This window comes from Pseudorasbora parva, chromosome 8 (genome assembly GCF_024679245.1).
Source record: "Pseudorasbora parva isolate DD20220531a chromosome 8, ASM2467924v1, whole genome shotgun sequence".
Lineage (NCBI taxonomy): Eukaryota > Metazoa > Chordata > Actinopteri > Cypriniformes > Gobionidae > Pseudorasbora > Pseudorasbora parva.
In genome coordinates this window covers 14587400-14615061 of record NC_090179.1, presented here as the reverse complement: position 1 = coordinate 14615061, position 27662 = coordinate 14587400, and the positions used below count along the sequence as shown (strand labels likewise).

General features: G+C 42.1%; 1 protein-coding gene across 4 annotated transcripts in view; it reads right to left on the bottom strand.

The window, feature by feature from the left end:
• Positions 1-27662, bottom strand: part of fndc3a (fibronectin type III domain containing 3A) — a 118536-nt gene that overhangs the window by 69648 nt on the left and 21226 nt on the right. For 2 of the 4 annotated variants that reach the window (XM_067450176.1, XM_067450178.1), the window contains exon 2: positions 22283-22445. In XM_067450176.1, the coding sequence (XP_067306277.1) occupies positions 22283-22405 (123 nt within the window). In that variant the 5' untranslated portion in view covers positions 22406-22445. Of the gene's footprint in view, positions 1-2564; positions 2715-3145; positions 3444-22282; positions 22446-27662 lie in introns of those variants that run through there. The other 2 variants (XM_067450179.1, XM_067450177.1) reach the window with 2 other exon arrangements.

Genomic DNA, 27662 nt, shown 5'->3' with positions numbered 1-27662 from the left:
CGGCGGCGCGCCACGCAGCGTCTCAGGTATCGCACACCGGACGCGCACATTTTAAAAGGCTACGTTTATTATACATTTCCCCAAAATATGTTTAGACTTTATTCAAGCTGTTGAACTCAGAATGTAAAACAAATGTGTCTTGTAGCAAAGGTTGAAATCAGTATACCTTAACGATAATATACTTTTAATATAAAGCCTTGAAATGGTGCTCTGTGGCGTGGCAGGATTTAGAACAACTTCCTGAGTCGCCGCGGACAGGCGCCGAATGCCGCCACCGGTGTGCGTACACTCATTGAAAACAATGTGTTCGAATTTTAAAGACGTGGCGCGCCGCCGAGCGCCGCGTCCGGTGTGCGACCCCCTTAACTCACACAATCTCCCTCTCTCTCTCTCAAATAACTTAATTAATAACTGCAGTAGATTGCTATCAACGGCTCAAGCCTCCGTTACCAGCTTTAAAATGACGTTTGGGAAAGAGCCGTTGGATTCGCGGAAGAAATAGTCCAACTCACAATTGCAATTTAAGTAAAAAATCCATTTAAATATATCATCAGATCGATGTCTTGAGGACTGGTAACCATAGTATTAGCGGAACAAAATAATGCACACCCGAGGTGGTGATGCGGTCACAACGCAAAGCGGATTTTCCGAATAATTCAACGGCCCGTCCATAGACATTCCTTACGCAACACATTAAATAGTTCATTTAAAGCAATGAAATGTGTCATTTTGCATTCAAAAACATGAGTTGCAGTGAAATGGAAAAATCCCCGCAAAGTCTCGAAATGTTTTTTTTTTTTTTTTACGTTTAACTTTACATCGCTTTCTATATATGCGTCTTTCTTTAGCGAGGCACAAGTGCAACAGTTAAAGATATCCATCTAGTCTGGTGCATGCGTTCCATGCGAACGGCTTTGATGTAACCAAGATTCTTCCACACATTGAGCTTCTCCTTTTCTGTAGTGATTTGAATGAACAACACACAGTGCCACATCTAGCGGGTTCAACTGGATAGACTAACAAAAAACAACAACACCAAAAACGAATTTTACATCACATCTCGTGCACCACGATAAGGCTACCTGATTCGCACCAAAAATGAACGCACCATTTTTTAATTTTTTTTTTGTGCAAATATTTGAAATTGTTATTAATTCTTAAACCGTGTAAAAGGCTCTTCGTTTGCCTAAACATAAAATTCAGATTTGATGGACACACCCACGTCTGGTCGGCAGAGGTTGCTGTCGTTTGTGTCGCCAGACGTCACCAGCTCTTACTGAAAATCAATGATAATGTTGCTGGAAGTTGCTGCATATGTGGACAGGTCTTTAGCGACTAAAAGACAACCTCTTGGAAAACACTCCAACAACATGATAGTGAGCTCTGCACAGTTAAGCACCACTCTTCTTCAGAAAGTACTAATTCAGTCAATAATGAGCTCCTCATCTGTGCTCTAAATTGCTCCTTGGTAATGTGTCTGCCAAGTGATTAAATGTGAAGGTAAGCAAAACCAAATAAGTTTTGCACAAATGTATAAAATAAAATAAAAATCTATAAATGACAGCCCTCTACAATACCACATAACACAGAAGGGCAAGGCAGGACCCCACCGTTCAATAGACCTGATGCAAATCGACACATTAGACCATTCAAGGATGAATGATGAAGTGGAGAGGACAACATCACTGGCTGTGACGTCAAACCCACGTCACTCGCATGGGTCTGAAATGAGATTGAGAGGTTGGTTCAGCGCTCATCAGAGTACCACTTGTTCCATGAAATCGCTCTGAGTCAGTCTTCCATTGAGCTTTTGTTAAGGCACTATTGATGACACATCTGTCTCGGAGACGAGAGGGAGCGCTGATCTATTTCAGTAGAGCAGGGGTCCTGATCTGAAAGCCTCCAGCAGGAAGTCATTTGACTGGCTGACTTTAAAACATATGCCACCTCGTTCAACACTCTCCAGTCTTTCACTAAAAAGGCTCAATGTCTGTGCCATCCTTACGAGAGGATATGGAACGGGGGGTTGAGTCGCATCAAAAGGTGCGGATGAACTGTGATAAAACATGCAGAGAGCGAAAAATAAATGAAAAAATATAAGGAGAGTCCCAAAACAGTCAAAGCCACATTGCTAAAAGCAAAGAGAAAAAAATATCCTTTTAAAAAACACATTTTGAAATTGAGGTATTCTGCCTTGCAGATTATTAAAGATTTTGAGCATTTTGTTTCTCCAGCATCAGCTGGGCACGCACTCTCCAAGGAGTGCAAATAACACGTCATGCCAAGAACAACAGGAACATGTGGCTCTTGCCTCAGCTGAGGGTTAAGAACCGACAGTCCTTCCGGAGGTAATAACCAGCTGAACGAAAGGACCGACTTTCGTTTTCCCTCATTCTCATCGAAAAGCCAACAGCACGAGTCTCAAGAATGAATGAAAAAAAGTCTACATTAACGAGAGGAGAATATCTATCTACCTAACAAACGACTCTTAGGCTAACCTTAAAAAAAGCACAGCATTGTCTCTAACAGAAAGAAAATACATTGTCAACCTGCTATTTATTTACCTCAGACTTGGGGTGGAAGTCACAATTATAGCGCCTGAACTCCCACGGCTTGGGGCTCCAACTGCGGGTCTCCCCTAACACAGCCATCCTCTGTACTTCCGTCTCACTCTCTGTTCCCATTCATAAGTGCCACTGAGACACACCAGCTATCCATCGACTGCTGTGCGCACGCACACACAAACACACACACACACACACACACACACCTCAGGAGTGTGCTCTAGATCGACCACATGCGCAGCAGCGAAAAGCAATGCATGAGCAACAGCACACGCAATGATGGGGGTGGCTGAGGGAGGTCTTATTGAATTAGGTTCAAGCAGATACATGCTGTTGCGTTCACGTGTGTGTGTGTGGCCAAGCTCGCGATCCCTCGTTCCGCTCTGCCTTGCTCCCTCCTTTGTTCTGCAACACAGCTGTTTATCCTCCCCCCCCACTCTCACGTACTGCATTATTGACACATTCTCCAGATCTCTTTCCTCCTTGGCCAAAATGCAGTTTTAGACGAAGCAACATGTTTACACACACACACACACACACATATATATATATGTGTGAGAAAAGACTGAATATTCACTTACTGTAGCCCGCATCTCCCTCTCATCCAGCCACAGCTGCTTCAAAAGGCTGGCTGATATTTTAAGGTATCTGGTACCCTCGCGGGGGTCCGAGCCACCCTTCTCCGGCTTCACCCGGTGCTCATGAGATTGGAAGGGCTGCACGGTTTGCTCGGCACATGGGGGCCTGTGTGAACTCTTCACCCTCTTGAGCAAAGCGTGAGGAAGGGATATAGGTCTCGCCTAAGTGCGCTAGCTGGAAGCCGTTCACAAGATAACAGGAGCGAAGCCCATGTTTGCACTCTCCCTCTCTCTTTTTTTTGTAATCTCTCCTCCTCTCTCTGCGGTAGATGGATGACTCTCCCTCTTCTCTCTCTTTCTGGCTCCAACTCTGCCTCGGCACCGCCGCCAGTCTCCACGGCAACCCCTTCAACAAATAAGCCCTGGCGATGTCCGCAGCGCGCCACCAATGAGGAGGACAGCTAATCGCCTGTGTGCCGCTCACGAGGGGAGGAGGAGAACGAAAGGAGCGAGGGAGGAAGGCCACGGACGAGTGGATACAATTGCTCTTTCCACCGAGGATTTGTAATTCTCACCTTTCCCTCTGTGCCGTACCGGCATTGACTCGTGACGTTTTCGGTGAGTATGTGTGTGAGAAAGCGAGTGAATATGGATGTCGTCCAGACTTTACAACCCGCCCTCAGGTAGTGCCAAGAAGTACCGGGCTGGCATGGACCCAGCAAATAAAAACAAGGATGGGGGTCCACAAGTCATCTTCAAATTCTTTGTTCTACGTTTTGCTTTGGTGATAACAGTGACAACACACACTCATTCACAGACAGACACTCACGCATGTCCTCCCTCCCCCTTCTCTCCGTCTTTTTTTTTCTAGTCTCCATTCACTGAGCAACGCTGCTTCTATTAATACCGTGATCGATGTACAAGGATATGAAGTTGAGGTAGTGTAACAGCTTCTTTCGTGTGGAGGAGCACCTCTGGCTCTATTACTGCAGTGTGTTTTGGTCCTCTTGCTGCAGGAGACAGCATGGGAAAGAGGTGTGAAAGATGGATACACCAATAGAAAAATCACACCCCTGGATAATATGACCTGTTTGTTCTTTGAAAATGATCATTTAAGTCTGTGATACTCGACATGGAAGGAAGAAAAAAGACGACTCGAGTTTCTTTGACATTTCTCAGAATTCTTCAGAAAATCTTTTTTCTCAGGCTAGAAAGCTTCCTCTTAAGATGGGAATGCCCGAAGGCAGAATGTTCTCAAATACTTAAACTATGTGTTAGTCAAATCCAGATTAACCCAACAAGATATGTTTTCATTAAAGCCATAAGAGTACATTGGTTACTTATCTGAACGCCTAGTTGGTTATTAGGAAACTCTTTCAAATTAAACCAGTTTAGTGTCAAGTACCCTTCAACTTGGTAACTGACAAATATACAACAATTGAAAATACCTAATAACCGGGGCTTAAAAATAAGGGGGGGTTGGGTCAATGGGTTCACATTATTCACCATGTTTCTGTTTATGCGTTCATTCTGTAACATTAATGTTCTGAAAACGGTTTGATAAGAAAACAATACATGTTAATAATGTTTTTTTGCCTACACTCACTTAATAATAATAATTATTATTATTTCACCAGGGTTTTAAAAGCATAAAAAGCTTTTTATTTACTCACAAGGTCCTTGCAAACGAAGTCCGTAATTATAGCCTTAAATTTTCACAAGTTAAAAAATAAATACAACCTCACATTGTCAAATCAGACTGCCTCCAAAACTTTTGTCTGTCATAAAATTCGGATCGGGTTCACAAAAGGTACTGATTTCAAAACAAAAGGTTGTACGAAAGATTATACCGTATTGGGCTCAAGTTAGCTAAACAATAGTTTTTAAGTAGAGAGAGGACGACAAAATCATTCCACTGCTTTAAGACTCCATTTTGTATCACTTTGCAAAAATGATTCGCAATTTGAAAATACAGTGAGAAAAAAAACATGCTCTGGGCCCTATTTTAACGATCTGAAAGTGTCAAAGCGCGAAGCGCAAATAACTTTGTGGGCGGGTCTCGGCGCTGTTGTTATTTTCCCGGCGGGATAAATGGCTCTTGCGCCTGGCGCAAATCTAAAATGGGTTGGTCTGAAGTAGCTTCGTTATTCATAGGTGTGGTTTGGGAGTAACGTGAATAAACCAATCAGAGCGTCATCCAACATTCCCTTTAAAAGCAGGTGCGCAAGTTTCATTATGGATTGCTATTATTATGGCGTATTTACCAGGTGCACGTTCTTGTAAGAGCAGCCCTTATGAAACAAAAATATATTGCAGTATATTGGAAAATTTCATGCAATACATTAGGCAATATATTCACATATATGGGAATTAATATTAATATTTTTCAATATATTGCAATATATTGAAAGCGGCAATCATTTGTATATTTTGCAATTTATTACATAAATATATAATATATTTTATAATACCATCAATATATTATTCCATATATTAACTATATATTAAAATATATTTCAAGTAATATATTGGTAAATATATTTTCTTTTCGTAAGGGAGTGAAAGACAGAGAAGTTGTGTTGTATGGGGATGGGAGAAACCCACCCAAAATAGCGTTGGTTAAACAGGCGTTGGTTAAACAGTTTTTTAGTTTTTCAGTCGATTTTTTTTCCTGGTTCTTGACGGACAAACCAATTTGTCAGATATCCTTATATACAGATATGTCTTGCCACTATTGGGCAAACAGGTCTGATCTTTAATTACTACAATAAGCCTGAATAATTTGTAAGCTAGATTTATGCCTATTTTTTCACATCTTCGTGGCACACCACAATGTGTTAATATTTTTTTTTAGTGTAACAATTTATGATTTGCAAAAATAACTGTTGCATGTGTGTAGATTACATGAGCAAAGTATGCGCGTTGTGCACGCTATACATTATGGTCAAGCATGCGCCCTTAAAATAGCATAATGAACAACGCTCAACGCGTCACTGACTTTAGACCAGGTTTTTTCTGGTCAGTGGCGCAACTGTTTAATGGAACAGCAAAATAGCACCAGGGATTGTTTGCGCCGGAAAACGCCTCCTTTTTTGCACTGAACCGCCCAGGGAGCGCAAGTTCATTCACTAGTTTAGCGACGTGCTTCTGTGGAGGGAAAAGTGCGCTTTGCGCGGGTGCAAAATAGGAATGACACATGCGTCGGTTTACAAAGTCAATTGCGCTGGGTGCAAGATAGGGGCCTAAGTGTGCAAGGACCTTTAGTCTAGTTTTAGTCTACCTTTAGTCTAGTTACTCAATATATAGTCATATTAAATCAAGAAGCATCTTTTATAACATATCTTTTATATTTTTTGAATTTGGCCAAATTTGGAAAACCTGCCAGTTGAATGGTTTAAAGTATTTTTATATATATTTTAAACGTTTGCTGCATGTTTAAAACATACGTCAAGGATAATTAAAAAAAAGATAAGTCACAAGTCAGATTTTATAAGTACATTACAAAATAATGTAAAATAGCCAACTGGTAAATGTTTACAAACATTATAAACACTATAAACATAACTATAGGCTATTTTAGTTCTACTCACTCCACTACAAATTCTCTAAAATTAACAGTATTCCAAAAAGAAGAAGAATGAAAAACATAAGTAAATAGGCTATTTAAACTTCAAGCCAAAAACAAATTAATTTAAAGTGAAACTGAAACAGAAACCGGTGTTGTGCCAAATTCTGACCCCCCTGCCAGATTATTACCCCAGTAGTATTGGTAGGTTTAGGAGCAAGTGTGGGGGAGGGGTTAGGATTAGAAGGTAACACGGGAGTGAATTTTCAAACCTCTCCCGTCCCACTGCAACAAAAATCCCCCCCCCCCCCAAAAAAATTATCCTCTAGTTGGGAATAGGCAATCAGGTAGCGACTTCAACTGGGTAATAATTTCCCTGGGGAGTTGAAATTCAGCACAATACTGGCATTTGGCTCAGGTAGCCTACCTCTCTCAGTCATTACAAATTCAAATGTATTTGGATGCTAAACTATGATTCCCTTTCGAGAGAGGTTCCTCGTATTACGTATGGGAAAAACTCCTTTTCTCGAGAATGTGAAGCAAAACTTTTAATAAAGGTATCTATGTAAAGCGCAGTGAGCTGCACGGCCATAGCCCAGCGCGAGGAGCGCTGTGATTGGCCGGGCCGCGGCAACTGCAGGAACCTATGGTGAGGCGGCTGAGAGGAACGAACCAATGGGGGGCGTTCCAGAAGCCCGCCGAAAAAGGTGCTTATATTTGCATACAGGAGGCTATATAAGACCCTAATTCGCCATAGGTGTCAGATTTTATCTCCTTCAGCAATACCTTCGCTGGTCTCCGGAAGAAGCACCGCCGTTGAAAAGGCACCAGCGGAACCTGCAGCTGAGGACGACGGACTCAATCTCCGCCTTCTCTGCCGTTCCAGCTACGCCATCCGGCGTTATATATCCTTTAAACTGTGTCTATGTTGAGTGTTATATGTGTTTGTATGTGTGTTGCCGCTGCAACGCCACTTCTAGAGCTTACAGGCTTGTTCTACTCGAGGACTCTCTCGTTCCGCCGCGTCGTTAAGCGCCGCGGAAAGACGGAGCTCTTCTCACTCTCCCTCTGCTCTCGTCCCGTCGCGCTGAATAGCGCCGCGGAAAGAGAGAATGTTAGAGGACATGAGCACACTCAAGCCGAAGCTCTCTTCACTCTGCCACCGCCGCGGCTCTTCTTCCGCAGCTGCCACAGAGTTGTTCTCACTCTTCTCTCATTCCGTCGCGCTACAGCCGCGGACAGAGAATACTAGAGTGAATAGGCGAACTCGAGCCTAAGCTCTCGTCACTATACCGTCGAGCTGAGGAGGCGCCGCGGACAGAGTTTTTCCTCACTCTTCCTCTTCTCTAGTTCAGTCGCGATATCGCCGCGGACAGAGAATACTAGAGTGAATAAACTAACTCGAGCCGAAGCTCTCGCCGTGCTAGAAGCGCCGCGGACAGAGTTTTTCCTCACGCTTCCAATTCTCGTTCTGTCGCTCTATCGCCGCGGACAGAGAATACTAGAGTGAATAAACAAACTCGAGCCGAAGCTCTCGCCGTGCTAGAAGCGCCGCGGACAGAGTTTTAACTCACGCTTCCAATTCTCGTTCTGTCGCTCTATCGCCGCGGACAGAGAATACTAGAGTGAATAAACAAACTCGAGCCGAAGCTCTCGCCGTGCTCATTCTACCGCCGCCGTGCTGAAGCGCTGCGGACAGAGAATACTAGAGTAAGTTAGACGAGCGAGCTCGGGCTGTTGGGTATGTCTAGAACAATGTCGCTGCAGCGCGCGCTTACTGCCAAGGAAGTTGTAATGGCTGCCTTGTCATGATAGCGCGCGCCCCTTCCACAGCGCGTTGCTGACTAGAGCGCGGCTTACGTCATAGCACGTTCTCACTGTCAGAGCATAAGGGCGTCGGAAAATGGCTGCCAAGCTAAGCCCTTTTTTCACTCTATCACTTCCAGTCCCCTTTATTCAGGCGGCTGGAAAGGTTTTTACACTGTAGACAAAGTGTCCACTACACAGTGTGCACCCCTACATAAGCACTGTTAATTCAGCCTCACAAAATCACAAATAAATCCCGCCGCGGCCGGATTACACCATATAAAGTCAACTAGCCTGTGGTCAAACACGCTTGTCTGCATGTGTGCTTTCAGTCTAGACTGGCTCACATACCACCCGCACTTCCTTACATTCTCCCAGTTCCCTTAAGTTAAGTGACTGGAGATGAAATATTGCAGTCAACTAGCCTGTGTTAAACACGCTCGTCTGCACACTAATGCTGTGTGCGTTTACCCCTGTGGATTTGCTCACTGGTTTGCACCGTGGGTATTCTACGTAGGTTGTGCGCCACTGCACATTGTTTACACTACACACAAAAGAGCTTTCTATGTAGGAAATGTGCCCACTTTACAGTCTGCACTCCTGCACCCAAGCACTTTTCACAAAGTTCACTCTCGCACACACAATATAAATGTGAGGCGCGCGCCCACTGCAAAGCCTGCACCGCCAAAACTAACACTATCCCCACAGTGTTACAAGCAGTGTTACAGCACAAGCAACCCGGCTAACAGGCCCCTATTACCAAGCGGCCAGCCCCCGAATCTAATTCAACCCCTGGCTTTACGAGCCCAGGCCTGGCAGGCCATTCCTGGTATATAATATTGGGTGTTGAACATATAAAACGAGGTTCTCGCTACAGTTTTGCTCGCAGACCCCGCGATTCAAGCCGTGGTCGAGCCCTCTGTAAGAAGCAGTGTCAGTCACGTGCTTCTCGCTGAGGCATTGAGACTGTTAAAGGAGAGAGCGGCGGAAACAGTACACCCGACGCTAGCGAGTCAGGTTTTTACTGTCGCTAATTCCTCATGCCGAAAATGGGTGGCGGTCTCAGGCCCATTTTCCAGGCATCTGAACAAAGCACTTATGACACGCTCGTTTCAAGGTGCTGACGGTGAAACAAATCCTCGCGCACATTCGCCCCGGGGATTGGGTTTTCTCAATAGATCTGAAAAACGCATACTTCACGTTACGATAACCCCCCACCCCCACTACAGGCCATTCTTGAGATTCGCCTTCGAGGGGCAGGCTTATCAGTACAGTCATTGTCATAGACTCAAGACTCAACGAGCGTCTTACGGCATAAGAACCACCACGTCTTGATAATGTACATAAAATCGCTAGGGCAGCCGAGATCAGACTCTCTTCACTGCATGGCTAAGCATCTCCTTTTATGGGCAGAGCACAATCTGAGCTCCCTAAGGGCGGCTTACGTGCCAGGTATTCTGAATCAGGGTCCGGACATGTTATCCAGAGGACCCATGTCCCCAGGGGGATGGTCCCTTTACCCGCAAACGAGTCAGTTCGCACAGCACACGCTGCCCAATATTTTTTCTGCAAACGCAGGGATGCCCTGGCCCATGTTGGCCCAGACTCCCTCTATATGTTCCCTCCGATCGCGATCCAGCTGCAAGCCTGTGCTTTTTAATAGCCCCACTTTGGAAGAACCGCACATGGTTCTCCAAACTGTTTCAGCTGTCAGACACAGCCCCATGGCCTATTCTGCCAATGAAAGGGAAGGTCTGGCATCCCAATCCCGAGCTGTGGGCCCTCCACGTATGGCCCATCAACGGTATCCGGGAACCTCTGACAAGTTATGAACACTATTTCGGAAGCTAGAGCCCCTGCTATCTGGCAGCTCTGCTTTGAAGTGGTCAGTGGTTTTCTAACCAATGTGCTACGCGAAACATCGACGCACACTCATGCGAACTGGCGGAACTGCTCGCTTTCTCCAAGAGCTAATGGATGCGGGTCGTCCCCCCTCCATACTCGGGTTGTGTGTCTCCGCCATAGCAGCTAGCCACGCTCCGATCGCGGCACATTCACTAGGGAAAAGTGATCTTATTGTGTGTTTTCTTAAAGGGGCCAGGAGATTCAGCCCGCCTTGCCCCTACCTCGGTCCCTATTTGGGACCTCGCCATGGTTTTGGAGGCCGTGAAGGGTTCCCCCTCCTAACCACTTCAGAACACGAGCTTGAAGCACATATCACTCAAAACCGTTTTTCTGCTGGCTGTGGCCTCGGTTAACCGAGTGGGTGGCTTACCTGCACTCTCCGTGAGCCCTTCCTGTCTTGCGTTTGGGTCTAGCAACTTCAAGGTTGTGCTCAAACCGAGGCATGGTTTTATGCTGAAAGTGCTATCAACCCCTTCAGTATGCAGGTCTTTTCACTGCTTAACCCGCGTCTCAGAGAGAATAAGACGCAAACCTATTCTGCCCAGTCAGAGCATTGAGATTGTATCTAGAGCGCTCCGCCCCCTTCAGGCAGTCGGATCAGCTCTTCATTGCTTCGGTGGCCGCACTAAAGTTTGTGCTGTCATGAAACAGTCTCTCACACTGGATAGTGGATGCAGTCCCACTAGCATATAGGTCTAGGACCTAACCTGTCCTACAGGCATTTAAGCCCACTCCTCTAGAGGCATGGCCTCATCTTGGGCTTGGTCGTGTGGCATTTCTTTGGAAGATATCTGTGCGGCGGCAGGCTGGGCCTCTCCGTCCACTTTTATCAGATTCTACAAGTTGGAGGTTCCAGCTCTACAAGCAGGGCTTCTCTCCATCTAGGCTCTTTCTAGACCCTGGCAAACAGATTGCCTTACGTTTTGGCCTGTACACATTAGTCCTTAAGCACTATTCATTCATCATAAGATCCGACTATGTCCGATCAGCTGTTCAAACGAACCGACTCTTCCGGTTCTTCATTCCCCTTATAAGCCGCCTCTGTCGGTCTATCGGGGGTTTATTAACATGTGCTTCGGGTATACTGGGTCAGTCAGCACACACGGCGCTTTACATTGTGTTCCCATACGTAATACGAGGAACCTCTCTCGAAAGGGAACGTACTCGGTTACTTTCGTAACCTCGGTTCCCTGAGAGAGAGGAACGAGTATTACGTTCCGTGCCGTGTTTATGCTTCTCAGGTATCGCTTCAGTCGATCTTAAAACCTGACTGCAATCAGAGCGCTCCTCGCGCTGGGCTATGGCCGTGCAGCTCACTGCGCTTTACATAGATACCTTTATTAAAAGTTTTGCTTCACATTCTCGAGAAAAGGAGTTTTTCCCATACGTAATACTCGTTCCTCTCTCTCAGGGAACCGAGGTTACGAAAGTAACCGAGTACGTTCAACGCAAAAATCATCCACCACACGCAAAAACATGCTTGGCATAACACCACAGTGAGGCTGTGCTCACGCTGAACTACAGAGATTGTACTATAGACCATTTCAATTAAGCAGTGTAAGTTTTTACATGTTTGGTTGACTACTTTTATTATGAACTACTTTTATTATGAACAGGCTGCGATGTAATATACATGTCATATCAAGTTAGCAATGCTAGAATAATAATTGTGTTTTTAACACGCTTTAATGTTCTGGCACTTGCTGGAACAACTTGATACATGTCAAGGAAAGATTGTATATGAAAGACTGTTTTGTGTACAAAGAGAATCGCAATGATGAAAAGCCTTTTCAGTAACAACTTCTAGAATTGAAATAAAAATAATGAATAAATGTGTTTGTGGAATACATCCGCGGATGCATCAAACGCGTCATATGTGAAAGCACAACGAGCGCGTGTTACTTCTGCACCGCAAATGGAGTACGTGTGTACATGGGCATCATATCCGAAACCGTAAAGGGTTTAACAGGATGCCGCTTTCTACAGTCCGTTTTGTTTCCATGAACTCTTCTTTAGACTTAGTCACAAATTATTTAAATAAAATATATTTTGCATATCGGTCTATTTAATCCTTTTATATTTATATATATCGGCTTTAAAAGATGTCCAAATGAAGTCCTTAGTAATGCAGATAAATACTAATAAATCCATTTTTTTAATATATCTGCGGTAGAAAATTTACAAAATATCTTAATGTGGAACACGATCTTTACTTAATATCTTGTGTTGGGTAAGTTACTCTAAATAATTAATTACTAGTTACTAATTACATCCTCAATAGTGTAATTAGATTACCGTACAAATTACTCTCTCCAAAAAGTATTTCATTACTTATTACTAATTACTTTCTAAATCCTATATCAACAACGACTAGTTAAGTGATTCAAGGATAGACATGAAACGGCTCTTTTAATTAATTCAAATACAAAATATAAAACTACATTAATTATTCTTATTAACTGACCAAAATATTACAAATGAGAAGGATAGATAATATTGATGTTATTGATGTTAATTCCACTATTGTATTATGTATAATTGTTCTACAGTCTATAAACATAATTTAGTTAAATTACATGTGAAGTAACATTAATTAAATTTAACAAACATTAAGAGTAATCCCTTATTTTATTTTTTCAAAGGAAAAAGTAATTAAATTACATTAACTAATTACTTAATAACTAGTTACACCCAACACTGCTTAATATCCTAATGATTTTGAATGACGATAATCACATATACACACATTATAGATTGTGTGTGTGTGTGTGTGTGTGTGTGTGTGTGTGTGTGTGTGTGTGTGTGTCCAATATGTTCAGATGGTTAACGAACGGGCATTGATTGTTGGTCAAAAAACTACATTACCATCCATTGGTTCTAAACTATCTTGTAATTTTTTTTACTGGTTTCAAAACACACCCTGCCCTTCTGTTCAGAACGATTATTCTTGATTTTGATTCTATTTTAGTTTACATTTCTGTCACAGTTTGTTCCTTTCCGGTTTAGTAAAACCCTCTCCACACCTATATGAACCAGAATTAAAATATGAAATGATCCTAAATTATCCAAATACAATAGAGGTGTTCATCTACTTATTTTGTCTCTGTACATATTCGAACAAACTGGCAGCCAATTTCTTTAATATGTTCAGACTATAAATTGAGGCAGTAAAATGTCAGAGATAAGAGATTTAGTATCCAGGTGGTTGAGTGACAATGATTTGCACGAGCAAAGATTAGAGATGGGAACATTGTTGCTCTAATGCGTCACGGCCAGGCTGAACTTGCCGGGTTTAGGCACAAGGCCATCAAGAAGGGGGGGGGAAGAGAGAGTGATTAGCAAACACAGCTACAGTGGTTAGCGCTGGCTTTATTACCCTGGAGATGGGCCAGTGGTGCCATTGCGTTCATGGCTGTTAGCGACTGACGTCTGTGCTTCTCCGATGAGTCAGGGCTCAGGTTCCTAACTATTTGTTCCTCTTTAATTGTTTACTGTGTGACAACGTGGCACTGCAGCTGGGCTGACACGAAACAGAAATGTGTGACATCGAAGAGGAGCCTCTGGATGACAGTGCCGTGCAGAATTAAAGACATGGGCTCGCATAGCCTCAGACTTCATGGCAGAGGTATAATCTCAAACCTCTTTTCCAGTGGTTTCCAACTTTTCTTTGGATTAGATAACTCTGAATATACAAATCACCTAAAGGATTATTAGGAACACCGGTTCAGTTTCGCATTAATGTAATTATCTAATCAACCAATCAAATGGCAGTTGCTTCAGTACATTTCGGGGTGTGGTCCTGGTCAAGACAATCTCCTGAACTCCAAACTGAATGATGATCATACAACAGCAGAAGACCCCACCGGGTACCACTCATCTCCACTACAAATAGGAAAGATGCTACAATTTGCACAAGCTCACCAAAATTGGACAGTTGAAGACTGGAAAATGTTGCCTGGTCTGATGAGTCTCGATTTCTTTTGAGACATTCAGATGGTAGAGTCAGAATTTGGCGTAAACAGAATGAGAACATGGATCAATCATGCCTTGTTACCACTGTGCAGGCAGGTGGTGGTGGTGTAATGGTGTGGGGGATGTTTTCTTGGCACACTTTAGGCCCCTTAGTGCCAATCGGGCATCGTTTAAATGCCATGGCCTACCTGGGCATTGTTTCTGACCATGTCCATCCCTTTATGACCACCATGTACCCATCCTCTGATGGCTACTTCCAGCAGGATAATGCACCATGTCACAAAGCTCAAATCATTTCAAATTGGTTTCTTGAACATGACAATGAGTTCACTGTACTAAAATGGCCCCCACAGTCACCAGATCTCAACCCAATAGAGCATCTTTGGGATGTGGTGGAACGGGAGCTTCATGCTCTGGATGTGCATCCCACAAATCTCCATCAACTGCAAGATGCTATCCTATCAATATGGGCCAACATTTCTAAAGAATGCTTTCAGCACCTTGTTGAATCAAAACTACGTATAATTAAATGCAGTTCTGAAGGCAAAAGAGGGCCAAACACGGTATTTGTATGGTGTTCCTAATAATCCTTTAGGTAAGTGTATCTCAAAAGTCAGAAACTGCTTTGTTTCCCTTGTTCTTAGCATTAGTAGAACTGCAGCTAATGCCACGCTAACTGAATTGAAACAAAAACAGACATACACAGGCCTGTGGCACTTTGTGTTAATGTTGCAAAACAAGAGACCTCAGCGAGCTCTGGGAGAGCCTTACAGACTGTGGAAAGTATTGATTTACATAGCAAAGAGCCTCAAGGCATCGTGCCTTTGGTAAGAGTGGGTGATGCTGTTGGTCCAATAAGGCCTTTTGCAACAGTGGTCATTTCCTCCTCCTCCTCCTCGGTTGACTTGATCTCCTCAAGCCTGATGTGCCACACAGAGGGCTAAATATTTTTTAGCTTGAATAAAGGTGTTAGTGGGGAGTGCGATGGTAATCAGCCAAAGTCATTGTTCAGTGCATTTGAAATGTAGTTACAGGTGGTCATCTATAGGAAAGCTAATTAAAGAGATGGCTTTATAATAAAACGGAAAATGTAGGTTTGGGTAAAAGTATCTGCTAAATGAATAAAACTCACACAAAAATTAAGTAGTAAAACAAAAAAAGGCTCCTAGTCTTTGACAGCCAATCTGAGGCACATCCAATTTCTGCAAGCGCGACCGTCGACGGATTACAGAATATGCGCCCCCAATCCAAAGCCTTCTAACATCAAAGCTGGACTAATATCTGCAATTTGTATTTCATGACAACATTAAAGGTGAACCTGAACTATAGGTGAATGGGAGAGAACCAGCATTGTAGGGAGCTATTATGTAAAAGCAACCTCACACTATTGATCAAACTCCTTTCACATGATGGTGTCGACAAGAGTGAGAATTGCTCCACAACAGTGAATGGGAAATGGTTACTTGAGATGACTGTCAGCTCTACAAAGAATTGTCCATTTTCTCTCCTATTAGGTGATAAGTGAGACACCCACAAGAGAGAGGGAGAGAAAGACAGAAACTCATTGCTATGGAAACATTGCTTAGTTCACCAATGAGCACAGGGAGGAGTAACGTGTGTGTGTGTGTGGGGGGGGGGGGGTGACAAAGGGAAAGATTAATGTTCGGTTCAGCCATTTTATGGTTTCAGAGGGCACGGCTCGATGAATGTCCGTAACTCAGGGACTGCGTGGTATCACGGCCACGACACATGAATCCACCCCCGGCTCTGGCCTTAGGCCCAGCTGTGCGTCCCCTGTCCACCTCCTCACGTCAGGATGGTGTTGAGCAGAGCAGGAGGGCAAGGGGGCATTCACTTTCGTATCACCCAACTGACTCACTCGATTAAAAGAGCCTCATTATCCACATCATGTGGGGGTAATTTCTTTGTGTGCTTAAAAGCCGTTTAATGAAGTAGAGCAATGCGTTCCTAAACAAAATGGAGTTTAGGGTTGAGTAAGGCCTGGGACACGCTAGAGGATTTTCAAATCTCACCCGATTTTAAAACTGTGGGAGACCACAGACATAGCATTATAATCTTTCGAATGCACACACTAGAAGATTTGTCCGGACCGCAAGACCACACATACACACCTGTCGATTGTAGTAACGTTTTCAACGTGAGACAAGATCTCACAGAGACTCGCGAGATCAAATGTGACAAATAGAGGACGACTGACATCGTCAGCTGGTTTTCCTGCCATGAGTTGAGTTTTGAAAAACAAAGGAGAAAATGTGGGTGATGATCTGTCTCAATTCTCCACTTTTGTGGCTGCCAAGTTTCAGCTATAGAAGCGCACAACATCAAGTAAGTGAAGCTTGCTCGATCTCATTGGCTATCGTGGGCGTCACATCGGAGGCAGCCCCATCAAGAGTTGTAAATATCAAACATGTTTGATATTTACGACTCGTGATTGGGCTGCCTCTGGCGTTTTGAGACCGATTTGGGATCGTGCGGGCTCCAACACGATGGGGAGCAGTAAAATAATCCTAATGATATCACACAATCGAGGATTTCTTTGGACAAAAGTCTTTTGCAACAAGCATTGAATCGGGCCAATGTGGGGATTCAAATCTTCAAGTGTGTGGCCAGCCTAAAGCAAACTACCTCACGATAAAACACATTGTGAAACCATGATTTTGTAAGTATAAAATAAAACTGCAAAGAGAGGCCCAGAGTATTGATGAGATAAACAGAACCTTAGTTTTGGCATCTCTCTTCGCATCTGTTTTGTCCAGAATGGAATCCCCATAAAAGCTAATAAAAGAGTTCTCCTTATTTAGGCAAACTGTTGCTTTACTAATTTATCTGTATAATAAATTATATGAATGCACAAATACATAAAACTTTAAGAACAACTAGCATACATCAACATTCATTAAATTGGAATAGCCCAAACTGACCTGTCGGTAAGCCCCGCCCCCCTTAGTTACTGTTGCTCACTCGGAAAAACAAACAGACCTGCTAATGGTCTTACAATGACAACTGTCCGTGAGAAAACCTGTCCCAAGATGTGTTTGTACACGGAAGGACCAGCTCTCATCGAGGAGTTTTCTAAGTGGAACTTATATATATAAGGAGGGATGGAGGGATATATAAACAATTTTTTAATAAATATGGTGGGTCATAAGATTAATTCGGAAGTGAGGGTTTACGGATCACAATCTTGCGGTTGTCACGATCAACACTGTTCATGTACCGCAGGGTAAGATGAAATTAATTTACATTTTACCAGTTTAATATGGAGAGGCACTGAAATGTAGACCTTAGTTTATGTTTTCTTGACCTACAGGATGTGAGAACAGTTAGCTATTTAGTTTTGTACGTTAGCATGGACTGACTAACATTAACCGTAATTTAATGAAAGTATGACAACCAGAAAATACTCTCAGGTAACATTACCTGGAATCAGTGTTACATTATAGCAGCGTAAACACCATCAAACCGAAGAGCGCTTCGGATCTTCCAATGTTTCTCCTTGAAACCTAAAGATGTTCGACTTCCGGTCCCCATGCAACTGATACTCAACTGCCATTGTATCATCTGCATTCGACAGGAGTGGCTTACGGATAGGTCAATTGATTTACAGACCAATCAAAGTAAACATTTTGTCAGCTTTATGCGAGAGCTATGACTGGCTTTCGCTTCGACTTCCTGTTAACAGAAAAAGCGCATGAGACCAAAAGGAATGTGAATCAAAAACATATCAGTGCTTCCTGGTCGATTTAGAGCCATTTATATCAGAGGCTTTTCGGCACAACAAAGATCCCGCTGTTCTTATCCAGCACAGGCTTCCTGCAGAGTGGCCCATTCTACTCTCCTCAGAGTTTTTGCTCTTAAGGCAAGCCTGACCGCTGCTTCAAAAAAGCCTTGCGCACATAAAACCAAAGTGTTTGAAGACCACATAAAAACCTGAAACGATCCAAGGCAGAGGGAGGAAAAGGCAAATAAATGAAAGCGTAAAAAGCCTCTTGCTGGGAGGAGGGAGGAAGCGGGGTTCCACCAAATCTTTACAATGAAGAAAACAGCTGAGCACCTGGGCACCTATTAGTAAGTATTGATAAAGAGAGGACAGATTCATCTTGTTCTGGTTCTACCACAGAAACAGGCAGGCAGGCCTGCAGGGAGTATTGAGGTGAGGGATAGGTGTAGCTAGGAAGGGGAAATGAATAGAAACTGGGAATCATTGTGCATGCATTCAACTTTGTTTTCATGGAAGAGCAGCAGCGTTGTTGCCACACTGATATTTAGCTCCCCTCGTTTCAACTGCGATGTCAAATGCACAAGCGCTACGTAGCACACAGGAAGAGGGAGGAGGGAACCCGGTTGCTGAGTGAGAGTCCAGTGGGAAAGGTCAGGTCAGAGGCGCAAGTCATCATGGCACATTGTCACTACGGTTTTCGCAAGGATGCGTCACTCGGTCCAGGGTCACGGGGACAAGACTCCTTACCCAGTCTCCCTTACACAAGCACACCAGCTACCACCAGGAGTCACTTGCTTTACCTTGAGCTCTCCCTATTGCGAACATCAAACACACATGGAGAGGAGCCACGGTCGTGATTAGTCGTAGGCATAAAAGTCCAACATATGAAGAGAAACGCCAAAGGCGCAAACAAACACAGAGACGTGCACATACTTGTGCGGTAATTATCACCGAGCTAGCCCTGGCATTTCACACTGGTAAAGATAAATTTGTATTCTGGCACTGTTGTGGAGGCGTGACATGAAACCCATCATGCTATCGCTTGCATATGTGGATCTTGACCGGCAGCATTCACCTGTTCCCTAATGGAAGAAAGCGTCTGCATCCTAATCTTGCTTTCAGTTGCGTCTAGACACCAAAAAAAAAGTAGGGTAAAAGTATTAAAAAAAAGGCATCATATAGTTTCCGTGCTCTACACAAGCCATTTCTATGAAAGGCTTTGCTTGGCAATGCAATTTTGCAACCTGTGGTTTTATGAATGAGGAGAGCAAAAGGTGATAAAAATGAACGGGATGAAAAGGAATGGGAGATTGGAGGCAGGGGACGGTGCGTATGTATTTTCTGCCTCTTTAAGTGCTCAGTGGACCATAGGGATGATTGGGAAGGGCTTGTCAGGCCATCGCTGCAGGGAGTTGAAAGTCAACAGCATGCTATTAAAAACACGGCCTTGCCAGTCCTAGATACTTCCACTACACATAGTGGGTGAGTAATACATCCTTAAACAACTTCCAACATTCTTTTACATCTTAAAAGGGCATGAAACAATGGCTAACACTTATCCGCGAGCACCGTAATTTTCCAAATCACAAGTGTACATAAGCATGCAATTACTCATTGCAATTTATGGTAATTACCAATGAGAACACACCATAATATAACACATTCAAGCAAGGTGAAAGGGGAAGCGCTCCTTATTTGGAAAAGCAGTCACGGTCACTTAAGAGAAATCAGCCTGACGTTCGTGAGAGTGACAGCAGTAGCACCAAGCCTTGTCACGGCCACTGACTATCGCCATGACAGCCCCAGGGGCCGGCGAGGGATGGACAGCTCCTCTTCGTGGCCTTTACTTCCACTATCACACGTCTATGTGCCGGGTCAGGGCCAGTGACGCAATGAATGCCCAGAGCCATAAGAGCTGAGGCCGACACTTTGGGAACTACGCCACTCCTCGTCTATGACAACGCAATAGTAACACTGTGAGCATATTAACATCACAAAAACAATTGCTGTGCAGCGACTCAAATTATTAATATTTCATGGCCCATTGTAAGGATTTTAAGCAGCATCACAAATATTGCAATGATCTTAGATGCATTATTTATAGGGCTGCAACGATGCGTTGACGTAATCGATTGCATAAATTAGTTGATTTTTGCATGGAATTAGTCGATTTGTTGCACTGTTCATGGTCACCACGTTTTACAATCTACAAATCACCATCATTTACTATGCATGTACTGTAATTACTTTATACTGTAATAACTGTAACTGTAAACATGGCATTGTGGCAGAAATGTGGTATATTCATATACAATCTGATTACATTTAATGTAGACATATTGAAGGAGTAATGGAATTTCTTTTTCAGATTGAAGGTACAGTGTGCAGTATTTATGATGATCTATTCATGCAATATAATACACATATCTATGCTTTCAGTGGTGTATAAAGACCTTATAATGAATACTTGCTTCATTATGTTTTTATTAACTTAGAATGAGCCATTTCTATTTACATAGACCATGGGTCCACTTACAGTGAAGTCGCCATTTTGAGCGGTGACCGGTTGCAATTTGCAACCTCAGCACTAGATGCCGGTAACATTTACACACTGCATCTTTAAGCTATAGAATTTGTGCATACATGTATTAAGGGTATTGTTTTTTTAATAAAACATAATCAGTCGCTGTCACATTAGAAAGTGTCTTTAGCCGTTTGATCATAAAGCTGAATGGACATATTCAAGCAGCCACTTTAATCTTCTGAATGAACAAAACATTTACGGACTGTAGGCAGTTGCTGCCTAATTATTTACTTGCCCCATGTTTAAACCACGTCCTTGTGTCACAACAACTATGAAATATAAAGAAATAGATAGACAACAATGCCATGATCAGGATATTTACAACTGATATCAATTACAGTTTCCATGTTGACTTAAATCGTCCATTGGTGACTTTAAAAAAAAAATAAATTTATAGAAGTTTTTTTAGGAGCTAAAATGCTTGCATGCAAAATAAATCGTGCCACTATAAAACTATAAGACTACATTTAGACTCTATTCAATTTTACTTCAATTAATTTTTGATTAATGATTGAATTATTAGCTTTTCATCAACTCATGAACCTTCTGCAGTTCCCTCACCGTTAAGGAAACCTGGTGTCACAGTTTTGTGTGTTTATTCATTGCAATTTTTATTATTACTATTATTAGTAGTAGAAGTAGCTTATAATTACAATATTTATTATAGAAAGTACATTTTATTTATGAATTTAAACTAAGTAGTGCAAGTTTATTTACATTACATTCTTTGTCTTTTCATTGTGTTGGATGTTGCATGATATTACTTCCTAGTTGATAATCGTAGGTAATATTAGGAGCTATTGAGGAGAATACATGTAATATTAAGTAACAACAGTAGGACCCAACAACAGGAGACTTGTGTTCGATCTGGAGTTATTTAATAAATCTGTTTGAATTATACTCCACCTTGTAAGTTGTAACCCGCTTATTATTATTTTACTTGCATCTGAGACTAAGACTGTTGAAACCTAAAATAAGCTTTTCATATCAGTCATTCCTCTTCCCCTTCTGAACTGCTCAGTCTGGTTTTGCCGATACTGCCCAATGCAGTATTTATTTTGGATTACATTTATTTGGAGTATATAACAGTATATGTACTGTTTCTTGACACATCTAAAACTATTGCAAAAGCAAGTCTTAAAAGAGGCTTGTGTATTTTTTGCCATTGAACATGGCAATAGAGTTGCAAAATCAAAGTAACCGGTTTGTTTCTCACAAAGCCACTTTGTTTGTTTTAAAATGATTTAATACAAGTGTTAGTATTGCTAATAAATAAGGTAGGATAATATATACTTCATTTTAAAGACATCATGAGCATGGTTTCATTGTTTATGTTTGCTGGTATGAAATTATACTGTTGATTGAATGATTTTTACAGCAAAAACAGTCAAAATTTGGAAATAAAAGGCCTTTCCTACCCTGATTTCTCTCCTGCGTTCAGGAGAACCATATAAACAAGTCTGTCATGAGAAATTATTTCAGCAGAACCTCAGCAGTTTGCTGGGTAGAAAATTGCTTTTTCTGCAGAACATAGCTCAAGGAAAAACCGATGCTGACTTCTCCTACCTGTTGTGGTCCATCTCCGTTGACGATGTTGGGTGGGTGCGTAGGGGGCGGCGGGGAGGTGAGCATTGGGATGTCTGGGCTGAGCAACTGGCCGGACTCCAGTGGGGAGGTGTGTTCAGCCATGACTCCCTCATCCACACTACAGGAGAGGCACTGCTTGCTCCTGAAACCACAAAGTATTCAATCAATTATTCAATTCTGCCATTAAAAATCTCGATCAGAATGGTCTCCATGACTGCATGCGTGCTACATGTATATTTCAAATAATATAATTATGCAAAACTCAATTTCTCACAAACTTGGAAATTTAAGTATGCGATTTTAGCAAAAGTTTAGCAAAAACCCACATTCTGTATGCTTAGTGACCGATTAATTCGATTTTTGAACTCTTTCCCCGCCATTGACAGAAATTTCTGGCTTTCAGTGTTTGCACTGTTATACGAGGGGGCCCTATGACATCTGAAGGAGTACAAAATCTCCTGATCAAAACACATGAAAAGAAGATGCAGAAACAAGCGATATCACGTAAATTTAACGTGATCATAAACATTAAACAGTATATAAATCAAAACTGCCTTATGTTACTGAATGAACTGTCGACCCAGGATGAGCTACAGGGCTGTGAAGTTATCTTTATCTATGAAATTCACTAATCGCCCAACCTCCATATAATTTACCCATTACATTTTATTTAAAAGTTGTGTCAGTAAAATGGAAAGAAGTCTCTTATTCTCACCAAGGCTGTGTTTATTTCATGAAAAATACAGTAAAAACTGTAATACTATGTGAACTATTCAAATTTAAAATAATTGCTTTTGGTTTTGATATATTTAAATATAATTTATTCCAATGATGGAGAAGTTGAATTTTCAGCACCATTACTCCAGTCTTCAGTGTCACATTATATTATTATTAATAATATAACTTTTTTTGGAAACCATTAGGGCTGTACTAGAATAATCGAATATTCGAATATTCGTTCGGTGAGGTGGCATTCGATTTTCAGTTTTGAGATTCGAATATTCATTTTTTTTTTCAACACGTGACTTCCGTAAAAATAAAGACAAAATAAATCCCTTATATAGAATAAAATAGATATTACATTTTGTGTCATTTTAAAAACAATTAATTTATTCTTATTCAACTGTTTATAAGCATGCTACCGTGTTCTTTATTTATTACAGTTCGTTGAAATCACTGTGTGTTACTAATTTAATTTCTGTTTTGGGATTCATTTGTTTTAAAGAAAGGTTCGTTATGAATACCTTATTAAAGTTCTTGCTCTCAACAGACTTTGTGTTTTGAATCACTTGTGCACTGTCCCGTTTTCGGAGCATAAACCTGCCCGTGTAATGCGTACCAGAAACTGTTCTATTTAAAAGATTATTAAATGTTTATTAATATTTAAAGAATGTGTGCCACCTGATCATATTGCACCAAATGCAACACTGCACTCCACTGGGTCTGCCGCAACACATTTACGATGCCGAAGAGTGAAACGTGAAGTCGTGAAAGATGATACAAATGCAAACCGACACTATTATTATATATTTAGCCCCACCCACCGAAGCTTCGAATATTCGATATTGATTGCCACCTAAGCTTCGAAGCTCAAAAAATGGCATTCGAAACAGCCTTAGAAACCATGATACAATGTTAGGATTCTTTGATGAATAGAACATTTTTAAGAAAAGCACTTATTTGAAACAAGGTAAATGTCTTTACTGTCACTATTGATCAATTTAAAGCACTCTCTCTTGCCGAATAAAAGTATTCTTTTTTCTTTTCTTTTTTTTTAAACTTTGGAACAGTTATGCACATAATGTTCCCTATAAAAGAAAAACACTATGCTATATAAAGTTGTTGAGCCATTTAAATGATGTTTCCAAACATAAGCATGAACATCTCATTAACATATAAGAATAATCTCTTCCTTTGCTCATGATGTCATTTTTAGCCTTACACCCACAGTAGTATGGTATCCTTTAGGCTTGACTTTTAATTGCACTGTTGAGTTTAAACATCCACAACTTTATGGAGGAAGAACAATAAAAAAAGACTAATTTTTCCATAGACTAATTTGTGCCTGTGTACTCTGAGTTCAGTCTCGTCAGGGTCAGTCGTGGTTTCAAGCATAGTGTGGGATGTCACGTCTTTCTTATTTTAGAATTGTGCGTAAGAGAAAATATAGTCTATTTTAAGATCCATTTATTGTACTCGGGGACCGTGCTTGACCTGTCTGGGTGCCATGCAGCAGAGGAATGAAAATACGCCATTCGTTCCCTGCCACGTCCGCACACACGCACGCACTCCAAAATGAATTCAAATGAACTAATCAACTCATAGTATGGAGTACAGCCCAGTGTGAGCCGCTCTCTCTCTCTCTCTCTCTCTCTCTCTCTCTCTCTCTCTCTCTCTCTCGTATCAGACCTGCAATGAGTCACAAGCAGAAGGTAATAAGGAGGAAATGACATGTGTCCTTGAAGCTCATTAGTATCTCGCGCATGCGTTCTCACCGGCCGCGGCGATCAGCCTAATCCGTTAGCTAGTCCCCTACTTAAACCCACACAGAGGGGTGATGCTCAATAAGACGAATCCTGCAAAGACTTAACAAACCGCTTTTCAGCAGACACAGGCTTTAGGAAGATGGGCAAATGAAGCACCTGCTCTAGTCAGTCGGGAATTAACAGTGTTACAGCTTTAATTTAGTTTGGCACTTCCCTTCCAAGTCAATACTTAAGGTATTGGAGTCATCATCCCAATTGACTTCAATTGAAGGAGGGACCTGTCATACCTAGGGAGATAAATGGCATCAGTTCAAGCGTCAGCGTGGCGCACAACATCTGAAGGTATTCGATACATTAAAACTTACTGAAATGTATCATGTCGTCTAATTCCTCAATCAGTGTTTCAGCTGTGGAAAGACGTCAATAAAACAGCTTGTGAACAATGTCACGTAGCATTACATTTACCTCAGGCAGTCATTCAGTGTCCACAGCTGTTAGTCCACTAGATTAATTCACTTTTTTACTAAATATATTCCCGATAAGCCTATATATTCATTCTGTTCTACTTAACCTGTTAGTGATTATTTGACGATTTAATGCATGTTTAAAACGTTAAATAAATCTGTCAGCCAGTGTGTATAAATGATGCCATTTCATTCAATTGGAGTAAAAACTATTTTAATGCAAAAACTGCCAAATGTGAATTTGCAAACAATGTTATTTGAGTGTTTATTATTATATTTAAAAAATAAATAGCTACTTAAGGTAATTTGGACTCTGTTGTTATATTATAATAATAACAACTGCACAGTGGTCAGTATCTGTCAAAAGTGGTCCAAGGAAGGAACAGTGGAGAACCGGTGGCAGGCTCATGGGCGGCCAAGGCTCAATGATGCACGTGGGGAGTGAAGGTTGGCCTGTGTGGTTCGATCAAACAGACGAGCTACTCTAGTTCAAACTGCTCAAGAAGTAAATGCTGGTTCTGATAGAAAGGTGTCAGAATACACAGTGCATCTCAGTTTGTTGTGTATGGGGCTGCATAGCCACAGACCAGTCAGGGTGCCCATGCTGACCCCTGTCCACCGCAGAAACTGCCAACAGTGGGCACGTGAGCATCAGAACCACAGAGCAACAGAAGAAGGAGGCCTGGTCTGATGAATCACGTTTTCTTTTACATCACGTGGATTGCCGGGTTATTGTGCGTCTCTTACCTGGGGGAACACATGGCACCAGGATGCACTATGGGAAGAAGGCAAGCCGCCGGAGGCAGTGTGACGCTTTGGGCAATGTTCTGCTGGGAAACCTTTGGTCCTGCCATTCATGTGGATGTTACTTTGACACGTACCACCTACCTAAGCATCGTTGCAGACCATGTACACCCTTTCATGGAAACAGTATTCCCTGGTGGTTGTGGCCTCTTTCAGCAGGATAATGCACTCCGCCACAAAGCAAAAATGGTTCATGAATGGTTTGAGGAGCACAACAACAAGTTTGAGATGTTGACTTGGCCTCCAAATTCCCCAGATCTCAATCCAATCGAGCATCTGTGGGATGTGCTGAACAAACAAGTCTGATTCATGGAGGAGCCACCTTGCAACTTACAGGACTTAAATGATCTGCTACTAACATATTGGTGCCAGAAACCACAGCAAACCTTCAGGGGTTTGGTTAAGAGCATGCCTCGATGTTTTGGAAGCAAAAGAGGGACCAACACAATATTAGGTCATGCCTGTAATGCCTGATCTGTAAATACATACACTCAGACACACAATGCACTCACCAAGGCAACATTTATTTGTTCAAAGATACTGTAAAAATTTGTGCAGCTTAATAAGGTTGTGTACAAACGTGAATATTTTCAGAATTCTCTAATGAAGAGGAAGTTCAAATGAAGAGCGTTTATTTAAAAAATAGAAATGTTTTGTAACATTATAAACATTTAATGCCACTTTTGATCAATTTAATGCATCATTGTTGAATAAAAGTTTAATAAATGAACTTTAACAGTAGGGTAATCAAAATTGGCATCCAGAATCTGGTACTCGTATGGGGACTAGAGAAATTCTGTGATTGCTACATCGCAATAACATATTCGAAGCCCTACTGATTTAACAGTCAGGTAATTCCAAAGCACAACTGTTGAGTAACAAAGAAAACGAGAAACGTACTGGGGTTTTTTTCTGTTGTAAACCTGCAATTTTGAAACCGCAACACCATAATATGATGAGGCTGTGTGTGTGTGTGGAGGGGGGGTGGTTATGGTGTGCAAGACGGTGGTCCGCACTCGCTCTCTCTGAGCGTAACAGTTGAGTGCTTTCCGCGGTCTAATTCCTCTTCTCAGCATGAGAGCGGATGACGCCAACAGTGGAGCACGGCCTAAGGGTGCAAATCTGTTCTAGGAGGGGCAAAAGGTCAGACACTGGAGGTGATGGCTTCCTATTAGGAGGTGTAACGAGAAGATTGGAGGAGGGAGTGGGTCGGATGACGGCCCTACACATTCACCGAAACTGTAATTGTTTCAAGAGATTACGTGGTGAACACCTCCAACCTCTTCTAAGAGCACAGAAAAAAAAAAAAAGAAAAAAAAAAAGAGCTCATACTGTGAGTTGGTAGTACCCGAAAATGACAAACCGATTGCGACTCGTCAGCAGGAAGTGTGTGGGAGGAGGGGAATGACTTCATAGATTATAATACAATCCTCTTTGATTTGATTCTGGTCACAATTACATACGTAAACCAATTTTCGTGCATACTACTGTTTGTCATCCATGCCCACAGGGGAAACAGCTGGAAACGTCTAGGGGAAATAAACAATGACAAAAGATTCTGAAGAAAATGTGGCTGATGCTCATCTGCAAAACTTTCCACCCTAA